Genomic DNA, 13,684 nt, shown 5'->3' with positions numbered 1-13,684 from the left:
TTATTGTGGCTCTGATTAAAAATATACAGTGCAGGACAATCAGACAAGGAACATCTAGATTCACATCTGAATCTACAAGTGTATGATTACAGAATCTGTGAATGCATGCATGTTTTTAAAACCTCCCTCTGACCTGTGAGCCCTCATCAGGACTATTAAGGAAATCCATGTCACACCTTATTCTTTCATGAGACCCTTGCAACATCTTCGACTTTAACTAAAAAGGAAAATTTTAACCTAACTTAAAAGTAATATGTAAAGGGAAGAAAAATCATGGAGTTTAAAAGGTAATAAAACAGGATAGGAGTAGAACAAAGGATGCATTTAAGTAAACATAGTGTTGGTCTGTGAAAAAGCAGGTAAAGAATACTGACTAGTTAAGAACATATTCTTTCTTTAAATATTTTTTTCATTTAAAAGAAAACTAGTTTTTAAATTTACACCAAGTTAACTTTAAAAAGGAGAAACGTTTTCAGATTCATTTTATGAGGAGTGTGTGGTTACTCTCCATCACTAGCATGTGTTTCTTCCTTAGTTTATACATATGATCTGATGAGTCTTTTATTTGTTCTTTTATTTATTTTTCCATTCTTATTTAGTTTTACTAAGGTATCAAAGCAATTTGAAGGAAGTGGTAGGTAATATCAGTTTTAATGCCAATTTTCTTGCCTTGTTGAATAATTTAGACCAATTTATGTTTTGAGATAAATAAGTACAAATTACTGAAATTTAAGCAAGTGTATTTGAAGAGAAAGTCTTGGCATAAGTGAGAAATAGATACTTTGTCCTTGAGTGTGAGAAAATCACTTGTTTTATTAACAAAAATAATGTTAAGGATTTCCTCAGTAATGCATATTATTGCCATAATCCAGTTATTTTAAAAGAAGGATTCTGAGGGATTTCTTTGGCATTCAAATTAATTTTTAGAAGAACAACAGCTTTTTTCTAATAATACTAAAGAATAATGTGCTTTTCTCATAAATATTGTGGAAATAGGAATCTTAAATCATAAAAGCACTGAAATTTAAAGGCACAATTAGCCCTTAAAACTTTTAAAATAGGAATCTACCTAAATTGTACCGTATTTTCCTAACATCGAAGCAAGGGACTTCCTTGCCCCTATACTATGAAATTTTAGATTATTACTGGTAATTCTCTCTATTAACCTTCTTTTTCAGGGTATTAGCCCTGAGCAGTCCCTTTCCCTTTCAAATATAATTGCCTTGGGTGTGATATAGAGGAAACTCTGTATAACTTAAGTTTTAATCATATTTTACTTAGCAGTCTTAGAGGTAGTTTTTCAGAGTTGAAGGAATAATGAACCAGGAATTAAAATCCTAGATTATTATTCTTTTTCAGTTGCCAGCCTTGACAACATGAGTGAATAATATGTCATCATAGAACCTCAGTTTTCTGTTTTGGCAAATTATTTATAGTAATAATGATCGTTTATGATATTTCTTCAATATACTATGTACCATACCAAACATTGTTTAACATTATCTTTCATCCTCACAATAATCCTGAAGGGCAATGACTATTACGCTTATTTGATGAATGAAGCTGATGCTCAGCCAAGTTAAGGACCTTCTCCTTAAACATGCTGGATAGAGTAGGCCTGAGCTCCAAAGATCCATTGGACTTCAAAGCCCACTTCCTTCTCATTGAACTGACTGCTTATGGCACTGTTTGCCTATTCTACAGTAGAAAAATGCAGTTCAAATAATGTAGATAAAAACATGCGATGACTTGTACAGAGCTGAAAATTAGCTTTTTTATTCCTCATAGTTCTAAATAAGACCCTAACCTTTCTACAATGGTTTGAAACTTTTATGATAGCTAGATTTTTGTGGTTCAGAGGTTTTAAAAAATTGTTTTCTGAATTGACAAAGGTTACAGAATGCTAAACTGGTGTTTCTTCTTCCACTTTCTTACATTCATTTTGGGAAAACAATTAAAACACTTTCCAGAATACTGTGAATAATAACAAAGTCTTAAATATGTGATTTCCACTCAACCATTTTTAGTACAGAAGTAATAATTATATGAACTTTTAATAAGTAATAAGTATATGAGAGCTTTTTAAATGCAGAAATAAACATATATGAATAATCTGGATGAGTAAAGATCTGCGGTTTATTTTGTTGTTTAAAAACATCTCTGAGAAATAAGTTGGTAGGATAACTTGGAATGTTTTACTATTTTACAAGGGAAATATACTTTTAAAAGTTTAGTCAAACCAAATATCACCTGAAACTTATACATTTTAAACAGTACAACTTATTTTTACAGAGGTTATTTTAGGTAGTTACATTTTGCTATAGTTATTTCACAAGTTAAATAATGTGAAAAAAAAAGTTTGTCGTCATATTTCATCCTCCAGAAAAGGTGCAGTGCTGTGTTCTGAGTAGTCAGAGATGTTTTTCAGAATTAAAATTGTTTCTTGAGATTTCTTTTAAATTAGAGTAAGATTTTAAATATAGAAGTGAATCCAGAGCTGGACACTTCTTGCCTGATGTTGATCAGAGATGCAAAGATAACAGCTAGAAAGAAATTTTGGGACTGAGATCATTTTGTCTCTATTTCGTAAGAGCAAGGTGATACATCTTTTAAAATCCACAGCCACAAAGTAGAGGAGAACAGTATGTTTTAGGGGTTCTTTGTACTGGGTAGTGTCTGAGTAGCCATTGGGTCTTAAAAAAAAAAAGAGAGAGATAGAGTCTTGCCCTGTCTCCCAGGCTGGAGTGCAGTGGCGTAATCTTAGCACACTGCAACCTTGAACTCCTGGGCTCAAACACTGCCCCAGCCACAGCCTTTCAAGTAGCTGGCACTATAGGTGGAAGCCACTACAACAGACCTGGAATTTTGTTTCTTTATTGTGACTTTTACCCCTGTGACTTAGGGAGTATTTAAGTTTTTAAACAAGAAGGTAGCTGAAATCTAACTGAGATCAGTTGATGGGAAAGATTAGATAAGTTGTATGTGTATTTCTTTTTTTACCTTCTGATATCATTTTATTGACTAAAGTATTTATCAATTTGGAACCAGATATGTTGATCACCAGATATTATTAGAACTACGTTTTTTTAGCACTTGAGCTTTTTCATAATCATGACAACCTATAACCTAAAAGCTGCATTTGCCTCACATTTCCTTGGGTAATAGTTTTCTGACTTACAGATTTACAACTAGAGGATATTTTCAAAACTAAAACTGCAAGCTTACATTAAAATAAAGTTAGCTACTAATCTCTGTTAATATTTAGCAGTTGTAGAAGAATGATTTTTTGTTGCCAAGGTTTTTTGCACTTCTAAATTTCTTCTAGTTTTTTAAAAGTTCTCTATGTACATGAAATATTTTAAAATAAACCTAATTGTGTAAAGGAGGCAAAGTTTACAAAACAACATAGATATTAAACATTGAAAAGTCAGTTTGAAAAACATAAGAAATTTGGATTTCAAAAGAGAGGTTGGTTATATTTTCTCCTCTGAGGCTAATATTAAAGTGAAAGAAGATTGAACACTGTTAGGTTTCATATATGGATGAAGAAAAAGTGATTCTCTGTTATTCCTAAAATTGCTAATTACTCTATTCCTAAGAATTAGGGCAATTTATTAGTTCTTATGATGCCATTGCTTTTATTGTTTTTTTTACAACAGTGCATATAAAATTTGCCTACTAAAAACTGTACAAATACTAGTTCTTGATAAATTTTGGTTTACAGATTTATTTTTGATCAACCATTCCTGGCATTTCATTTTTATATATTCCAGGGAACCCGAGGTCATATCAACAATGGGTGCATACAGTCAAGGTAATCATAAACTTTCAAATGTTATTCTTTTACTCTAATATAAATGGAGAAATGTTCAGCAAAAGTATGCTGTTTATACTTATGCTGTTTATTTGAAATATTTGAAATATTTGTATATTTTGTCATATTTTAAATATTCTTATTTTATGTTTATAGTTTGTTGATACTCATTAAGATAATTTTTAAATGGAAAGTTTTGGTCCAAAGATAAATGGCTCTTTTTGAAAAGCAAGATTTTCCTGCCAAATCTTGTTTTTCTTATATTATTTTCCAGAAGAAGAAATTAGATGGGTTAGTAGGATTTGATGGCAATTTTATAATTTGTGGTAATGTAGTTTTGTTAATATGATTTTTAAATATGAAACTTTCTCTGGCAGACTGAGACTTTATTTGCCCAATATAAAAACAGCTGATAAACTTGTATTTCTTTATTAAGCTTTAAATATATTCAAATTACTAGTCATATTGCTCAAGTCTACCTAACCTTCAAGGAACAAATGATTTTTAAGTGATGTATTAGATCAACTAAAGAATAAAGTGGAAAGTGTACATTTTGTTTGAAATTATTATAGTACATAGAAACTTGAAAACACTGAACATGAAATAATTTGTGTATGTCTTTAAGTTGTGAGTAAAGCTCTTTTTTTATGCAACTTACTATAATACTTTGTTTTCAGGACATTTTGGCCAAACGTTTTTGGAAATATGTTTCTGTTTTTCTTTTGCAGAAAGGAGGTGCACTGTTCAACACAGCAATGACCAAAGCAACCCCTGCTGTACGGACAGCATATAAATTTGTAAGTTTTTTTGATATTTAAAAATCCTATTTATGAAATTATATAACATTTTCCTAGATGATAGATATGTAAATTCTGAATATTTTCTATTTTTCTTTTAAATAAACCTAAAAATTTTAGGATTAATATTGACCAAAGAAAATTCAGTTGCTAAAATTATAACATTGCATGCAGAGGGTAGTTTCTTTTATATAATCTAAAAATGGTTCTCATTTTATTTCAAAGCTATCAGCAAAGTTGTGCAGCAAATTGAAACAGTTCATGATGGGGTGCCATTTTGTAAAATGTCATTATTTCATTTAACAACATTTTACATTCTTGCTGTGTACTTGTGGCTCAAGTAGGAAAAAAAAAAAAAGAAAAATGTGGCAAGGTCTTTTCCCTCAAAGATGCATTTACCATCTATTAACATTCTTCAGTGAGTCTCTAAGGCAAGCTTGTCCAACCCATGGCCTGTGGTCTGCATGCGACCTAGAATAGCTTTGAATGTGGCCCAATACAAATTCTCTTTTTTTTTTTGAGACAAATTCTCACTCTATCACCCAGGTTGGAGTGCAGTGGCACGATCTCTGCTCACTGTAATCTCCGCCTTCCAGGTTCACGCGATTGTCCTGCCTCAGCCTCCCAAGTAGCTAGGATTACAGGCACCCATCACCACGCCTGGCTAATTTTTGTATTCCTAGTAGAAATGGGGTTTCATCATGTTGGCCAGGCTGGTCTCAAACTCCTGACTTCAAGTGATCTGCCTGCCTCCACCTCTCAAAAGTGCTGGGATTACAGGTGTGAGCCACTGCACCCAGCCCCAACAGAAATTCTTAAACTTTCTTAAAACATTATGAGATTTTTCTTGTAATTTTCTTCTTCTTCTTCTTCTTCTTTTTGTTTGTTTTTTTTTTTTTTAGCTTGTCAGCTTTTGTTAATGTTGGTGTATTTTATGTGTAGCCCAAGACAATTCTTCTTCCTCTAATATGGCCCAAGAAAGCCAAAAGATTGGACACCCCTGCTCTAAGATTCATAGAAAACAAAACGGAAATAATAGTAAGAATAATAAACAATAAATGATAAGTAAAAAAACTCTTTAATATGACAATTAAGAACCTTCAAAACCCAACCCTTCATGTCTAGTTCCTTTTCCCCCTACTCCTCAGAACCTTCCATATCTCTGAAGATACTTAGCTACTCCTCGTTTCGTAAATATAAGATATTCTCCTCTGCCCTTTGATTCTTGCTCAAGCCATTCCTATTAATTGGAATGTCAGTTTCTTGGCCTTTATCCACCTAGAAAACGCCAGTTCATTTTATAGGACTTAGTTCAGACATTATTCCCCCTGAAAAAATTTTTCTGAACCCTACACAAAAATAGTTTATATACATTTTTTTTGTCTTCTCAACCCTACACAAAAATGTTTATATACGTATTTTTGTATCTGTGGGACCTTCTGTTTCAACACTTGTTTTGTCTATGTACATTTCTGTCTTAGTACTAGTCTAGTAACTTCTCAGGAGGGAAGCTAGTGGGTTGTGTTCCATAAATTTTTAAAAATTCAAAAGGTCATATATTTTATATTTCTAAAAATATTTAAGGCAATAGTTTTGATTTTGTAAGAATTTGTCTTCAAAAGCTTTTCTCAGTAAATGAATTGATGTGGTTGAATTAATAATAAAATAGTATATTTTAATAAAAATTTGGAATTTCTGTTATTCCTTGACTGAAAATTGTGATATGAATGTGGCCACCCTTTCTGTTTAAAAATTCCATTCAAATACTAAATTTTATAGTAGGGAAGCTAATCTATAGAATTGATTAAAAAATATAGTCCCAAAATTATAGTTATTTGAACCCTAACCATAAAGCCACAGCAAGACAAAGTTATCATTTTGCCTTAGAAACTTCAGCCTCTGCATTTTGTTTCATTGTTCTATGGCTTTCCTAGGAAACTTCTCTGGTGGTTTAAGTGCAGTTTTTGAAGAGATTTTTGTCACACTGAAATAGCACACAACTACCATGTGAAAAAGCAAAGTAATGTTGATCCTTGTTTCTCATATTCATTTAACATTCTAAAAATAGTTTCACAGTCAATAGCCCTTCATTTTCTTCTGGAGCAGGCATTTGAGGGTTTTTTTTTAGTCTTAGAGAAGTTGTATTGTTTTGCCAAATATGTGTCTTGCCTTAATTTCCCTCATATTTTTCACAAAAGCACAGCAATGAAGCAAACATTCAAAACCCTATTCATTATTTTAAAATTTATCCTTCTAATCAGTGGAGTATTTTATTTTGAACCCTTCTCTGCAAGGAAGTAAAATCTTTTCAAATTAAAAATTCTGTTATTTGGGTTGGGTGCTGTGACTCACGCCTGTAATCCCAGCACTGGGAGGCCAAGGCCGGTGGATCGCTTGAGGTCAGGTGTTTGAGACCAGCCTGGCCAACATGATGAAACCGCCTATCTGTTGAAAATACAAAAATTATCCAGGTGTGGTGGCATGTGCTTGTGGTCCCAGCTACTTGAGATGCTGAGGCAGGACAGTTGTTGGAGCCTGGGAGGTGGAGGTTGCAGTGAGCCAGGATTGCACCACTGTACTCCAGCCTGGGCCACAAAGTGAGACTCTGTCTCAGGAAAAAAAAAAAAAAAATTCTAAAAAAAAAAAAAAAAAAAATTCTACTCTGGAGAATTATTCCCTAAATTAATTAATTTCAGGTGAATTAAGGTCTTTAGAATATACCTAATCACTTTTATCATTTATCTTGTGATCATATCATCCCTGAATCAAGAAGTTTGGGGCAGGTAAGTCAGTCGTTTTGTGACCTTTGTAGCTGTATCTAAAACTGATCTTTCCAGACTGCTTATTTTCTGATATCGGTACTCTGAAATTCCTTCTTTTACCACAAATTGCTATGAATAAACTCCCAATTTCTGTTGTGTGGTAAAACGAAATTTACTTACCCTGGTTTTCTATAGGTAATAAATTTTTCAAAAGTAGGAATCATGTTTTTACCTCTATCTCATTTATTCACAAATTATTTGAGCGCCTATCATGAACTAAGCCTTATGCTCATCATTGGAGTTATAGCAGAGCATGAAGGTACAGTAAGAGATACTGTCCCTACTTTTGTATTTGTTTTCCTATCACTTTGCTCTGCACTTTGAACATACTACAGAAATACTGAATATGTGTTTGTCAAAGCAAATAATATTCTGTCCTGTTCTTATAACATTTTTATACTTATTTTTATGGTTACAATTTTTTCCTATGCTTTTCATGTGTATGTTTTTCTATGCTGATAGGGGTCATAAAGAAAACTAGAGTTATCATACACACTTGTATAAATTTAAGAATAACAGCAAAGTGGAATTCATATTTTATTTGGCTAAGCAGTTTTCAAAGTCATCTTTCTTGTTAGGTCTCAATTTTAAATTATTACCAAAGCCATTTGCTTGGAGCATTTCTCTGGAGAATACATGCATTTTGTTAAGCTTCAAACTGGTAAGTTGAAAAGGATAGAGAGAACCTATATCCCATCAGGTAATCTGAAGGAAGTCAGAGAAGGACATAGGACAACAATTATTTAAATGAATCAGTGCACTGTGGAATTATAGAACCATGGAAAAGACTGACACTAGTAGCTTCAACTCTGTATACTAAAGAGCATCTGAAAAGATTAGTGTGATCAAGTGGATTAAAGGATAGTTAGCTAGATTACAGTCTCCCTGAGTCACTCTCCTTGTTTTAAAATGTGATTATAGTAGTACTAATCTTACAGAATTGTTGTGATAACTACCTAACATAATGCATGCTAAGCACCCAGCACACAGTCATATATTTAGGAAACAAAATAAATATGAATTCCTTTTCTCTTCTTTTTCACTTTGGCCGCTGTGAGTAGGAATTTCTAGTGGAACAAAGGCTAGGGCTTTCATGAAAGCCCCCAGTTGCCTTTAGTTAAGTTATACCCCACAGGAATCATAGCAGGATGTGAGAAACTCAAATGCTGTGGCCAGATTCCCTGTGAAACATGAGGATAGCTTTAAATTGTTAAATGACTTTTAATTTCTACCAGAAAAACTATATATGAAATACCATTCCATTAAGATGGCTCTGCTAATAAAATTCTGTGTCTGTCTGTAAAAGCCCTTAATAAAGCTTTGTAAAATTGCCAAAGTTTCTTCAAGTTAAACATCTGCCCAAATAACTTGCTGCTGGGATGTACTTTCTCTGTTCCTCCAGTTTGTTACAGTTTTAACATTAGTAATCTGGTTTATTCCTTTCGTATTCTTAATAGTTTAGGAAACAACATAGGCTAAATGTTAGCCTTCATATGATACTTGTATACAAAGAAGAGACTAATGGTTTTACCAACTGATTTAGGTGTAATAAAATAGTAAGTGATAATGTGTATCCCTGAAAAGAGTGTTAGATTATAATCTATTCTTTTTCTAAATCATATGAATAGTTAGTAATTGTCATTAGATGTGGTCTTGTATACTTATTCTTTAAATGGTAATAGAACCACCCTGAGCCAGGCACATTTATTATCATTTTCTAGGCAAAAAATCATGCAAAACTGGGACTAAAGGAAGTGAAGAGTAAACTAAAACACAAGGTATGTCATATTCATTTTTTTCTTTTTACCTTGATTCTTGCATTAATTTGAAGTTTATACTTTACCAATTAGAAATTTATGTTTTTAATGATTTTTGAAATATGCCTAGCCCTTTGTTCAAGAATTTTTTTTTGTAACAAGCCCTCTGGCAACTATCTGCTATTCTGTATGCATTCACTGAATAATCTCTTCACTGTTTGCATATTTTATCACAGAACTATGGAAATCTTCAAAGATGCTCTAACAGGATGTATGTTTTCATAAAGTTAATTGCCTTGATATCACAATTGAAGTTCTTGCTTTATGCTAAGATTTTTTTTAAAGATATCTTTTGTGTAGAAGTAATCCAGGAATGCCATCATTTGTTTTGATGGTCTCATTCTAATAGTATTACTTTAAAATGAAGAATGTTCTTAATTTACAAAAGATTATGTATGTATTTAAGCTATGAATATTGCAGATAGTAAATATGTGTATATGTGTGTTGATTTTAATTTATATCTTTGCAGATTTATTATCAGTTGTTATGTTTTGAATTTTTACCTTTGGAGAAAACATACTACTTAAAACTTCCAGTGTAGTGATAGAAAATTATCTTTATATAAATTTTATTCAGATTATTCAAAGTAATCTAAGATTTTAAATTATTTTTATTAAATTAAAATTTTAATATAATTAAGATCATTGATCATTAACCTTATTAAATTAAATTTATTAATTTTGATTATAGAAAAATGCACTTTCTTCTTAGATTCTTTACACTTAAAACTGAAGTGTTATTTTTCTACTTGTATGTGTATCAGATACTTTGTTTATTAATCTAAGACGTTATTAATAAAAGGAGTGCTTTACAATTATTGCCGGTATATTTTTTTATGTGTAGGAAAATGATGAAGATTATGGGACCTGTTCTAGTTCTGTACAATATACACCAGTTTACAAATTACACAATGAAAAGGGAGGAAACTCAGAAAAGCATAAGCTTGCTCAGGTAAGTAAGGTTATTTACCCTTCATTCCTCCACATTCTCAAATTATATAATTCCAATATATTATTTAGGTACAATTTGGATCCATTTATAAGAAAACCTGCAGTATTGGTCAAGGGGAGGAGTAGGTGGAATCTGGGAAGGCTACAGGAGATTGAGAGTCAGATGTTTCAGATATCAGTCTCCACATGCTTTGTTAGCCCATGCCGTCATAGATCTCATAGTCCAGTGAGGGAAAAGACAATTGAATGTGTGATTCTTATAGAATGTGGATATCTTGATGATAAACTGGAAATCAGAGGGTTCCTTTACTACAAAAATAAAATCAATCTTGTACATGGGTATTTGGCCATTAAAATAGTCTATAGAAATTAAAATCTGAACTACTGTACTATAAGTCTATTCTTTTCTAAAGTTGGATTACTTTATCTGCTATAAATATTTAAAGCTTCTTTTTATATGCTACTTAAAATATTGTCTCAAGTGACAGAGTGTTCAGAATCATAGCTATAAGTGTTTCTGGTTTTTTTTTTCAGAAGTGCATTTATGAAGGCTCTAACTAAACAAAATTGGTATATACCAAATCGTATCCTAAATGGCCTTAGAAAACTAGCTTCGAAAAAGAATTCTTGAGTGGACTCTAGCTACAAAATTACAGAACTGGAAATGGCTGCAAAGCTTCATTTATTACAGTTGCCAAGGTTTGCAGATGAGAAAGTTGATAGCTAGAATGGTCACAAGACTTGCCATAAGTCTCATAACTGATCAGTGGCAGAAGGAGGTGAAACCCCATCTCTGACGCTCAGTTAGCTTTCCTGGTTAGCCAGGTGCCACAGAAGTATACATGGCCATAAAGTGCTTCCATGGGTCTTTGTCTTGGAGCTCATTTTGTGCTGCTGTACCAGAACACCTGAGACTGGGGAATTTGTAAAGAACAGAAGTTTATTTCTCACAGTTCTGGAGGCTGAAAAGTCCAAGATCAAGGCACTGGCACCTTATGAGGCCCTTCTTGCTGTGTCATCCCACGGTGGAAGGCAGAAAGGCAAGAGAGATGAGGGGCCAAACTCACCCTTTTATAACAGCACTAATCCCACCCAAGAGGGCGGAACCCTCATGGCCTAATCACCTCTTAAAAGTCCCACTTCTTAATACCATTACAATGGCAATGAAATTTCAACATGATTTTGAGAGGACAAAATTCAAACCTTAACAGTCTTTAAGAATGGGAAAGGATAGTGAAGCTGTACTGAAACTCCAGGCCTTTGTAGGAAAAAAAAAATCCCATTAATTCAGTCATTCATCAACACTATATGCCAGACACTTTTCTAGATACCAGGTATATATAAAAGTAAAACACAAAAATTCTCTGACTTCATGGGACTATTTTTGTAACATACTGAGTATTTCCTTCTGACTTATTTATTTTTTAAGCTGATATTTTCACATTAGAATTCCATAATTGTAGCATACTGATAGTCAATAGTGATTGTCTGTTCTAGAATAAGCCCTTCAGTAAAATAATTATTCCAGAAGTCAGAAACATTTTCTTGTTACTGCTGTTAACTGGAGAACATTTATTAATGCATGAACTAATGATGGATTTGCTATTGATTTTTCTGTTGTTTTTTTCCCCACCACTAATATGCACAATCCTTGTCTGTTTTCAAGCTTTAACATCTCAAATACTGTTGTAAAATGTTTACTGGCTTAATGTTGGAGCATTTAGGTTATCTTTACCATGGCAAGTAGATTTTCTGTGAAAAAGAATATGACATCTTTGTTACCTATAGGATACTTTTAAGATATATAAAAAAAAAAAAAGATTTATATTGGAGAAACACATTTCCTAAATATCAGTTTCATGTTATGACAATTATTAGCTCCTCATATTTTAATTAATTTATTTTTCATTACAAGTTGACTGTTTATAATTATATAAATTTATAGGGTCTAAAGTAGTGTTATGATTCATTAATATAATGTGGAATAATTAAATAAAGCTAGTTAACATTTCCATCACCTCAAATACTTCACATTTTTTGTGGTAAGAACATTTGAAATTTGCTCTCTTAGCAATTTTGAAATGTACAGTACTCTATTGTTAATTATATTCACCATGCTGTAAAGTAGATCTAAAAAAAATTGTAAAGTCTTTCCTTTAACATGGCATAGCATTTTTATGATAATGTAATTACAAAATACATTACTGATTTCTGTTTTTGTTTTCTGTTAAGTTCTAGAGACAATTTCTTTTTTTATTATATATATTTAATTTGTATAACATGATGTTTTGATATACATATACGTAACGAAATGATTACTACACTCAAGCAAATTAACACCTCTCTTATCTCAAAGTTACCTGTTTTTTTGCAAAGTAAGAACACCTAAAATCTATTCTCTTAGTAATTTTCTAGTATATAATACAGTATTAACTATAGTCCTCACACTGTACATTCTGATAGAGAAAATTGTATTAGGTTACGGAAAACCTTATAGAATAATGGGTTCCATTCAGTGTATACTTATACTAAGTCTTCAGGGCTACTATGTATTATCATTAATTCATTTATCTGCATTCATTAGCATTTTGTGGTTTACAGTAGACATGACAGCAATAACTATAACAGGAATTGAGAGGAGTAGGGCTTATTCTTTAAGAATTCTAGCATGATTTTCCTACTTGCTGTATAGGAATTTGTTAAACCTACGTGTTTAGAATTGTGATGCAAGTGTTGATAATATCTGAATAACAATCTTTTGTTTTCAAATGATAAATATCTGAGTTTCAGGAAGTGTGTATACCCAGTATATATGTTTCTTTTTATTCTTTATGTGTCCCATTATATAAATAGGTAAATATATCTGTGTGTTGTATATACCTTTTTTTTTTTTTTCCTCTGAGACAGAGTCTTGCTCTGTCCCCCAGGCTGGAGTTCAGTAGCACGATCTGGGCTCACCGAAAGCTCAGCCTCCCGGGTTCATGCCATTCTCCTGCCTCAGCCTCCCAAGTAGCTGGGACCACAGGCACCCACCAGTAAGCCTGGCTAATTTTGTTTTTGTATTTTTAGTAGAGATGGGGTTTCACCATGTTAGCCAGGATGGTCTCCATCTCCTGATGTCATGATCCACCCTCTTCAGCCTTCTAAAGTGCTGGGATTACAGGCATGAACCACTGAGCCCAGCCTATGTTGTATATATCTTAATAGCAAAATTTTTAAGAGTTCATATGCCCAATCATTTTTCGCCTACTAATATCTATTACAATTTAGTATTTTGCTTGCATTTTTTTCTATAACTGAAATTTGATTTTTTAGTTTTAGATTCACATATGTGTTTAACAAAGAGCTAAATTTTGGGCCTTCTGGCAATTTTTTTCTGCTACATTTCACCCTTAACATTTTTTTCCCAAGGCTTCCAGAGTCCATGCTATCTTGCATTACTAATGTTACTTCTTTGAATTGATATTGAGTTGTTACTGCTTT

General features: G+C 32.4%; 1 protein-coding gene across 1 annotated transcript in view; it reads left to right on the top strand.

Moving 5' to 3' along the window:
• The window catches only part of DENND1B (DENN/MADD domain containing 1B), a 273,857-nt gene that overhangs the window by 236,701 nt on the left and 23,472 nt on the right, over window positions 1-13,684 (top strand). The window contains exons 15-18 of the mRNA XM_011931685.1: window positions 3,784-3,814; window positions 4,543-4,611; window positions 9,155-9,211; window positions 10,095-10,202. Coding sequence (XP_011787075.1) covers window positions 3,784-3,814; window positions 4,543-4,611; window positions 9,155-9,211; window positions 10,095-10,202 — 265 coding nt within the window. The remainder of the gene's footprint in view (window positions 1-3,783; window positions 3,815-4,542; window positions 4,612-9,154; window positions 9,212-10,094; window positions 10,203-13,684) is intronic.

The sequence above is a fragment of the Colobus angolensis genome, unplaced genomic scaffold (genome assembly GCF_000951035.1).
Source record: "Colobus angolensis palliatus isolate OR3802 unplaced genomic scaffold, Cang.pa_1.0 Scaffold91, whole genome shotgun sequence".
Taxonomy (NCBI): domain Eukaryota; kingdom Metazoa; phylum Chordata; class Mammalia; order Primates; family Cercopithecidae; genus Colobus; species Colobus angolensis.
The sequence above is the reverse complement of the archived record's forward strand: the minus strand, read 5'-3'. Positions and strand labels throughout refer to the sequence as shown.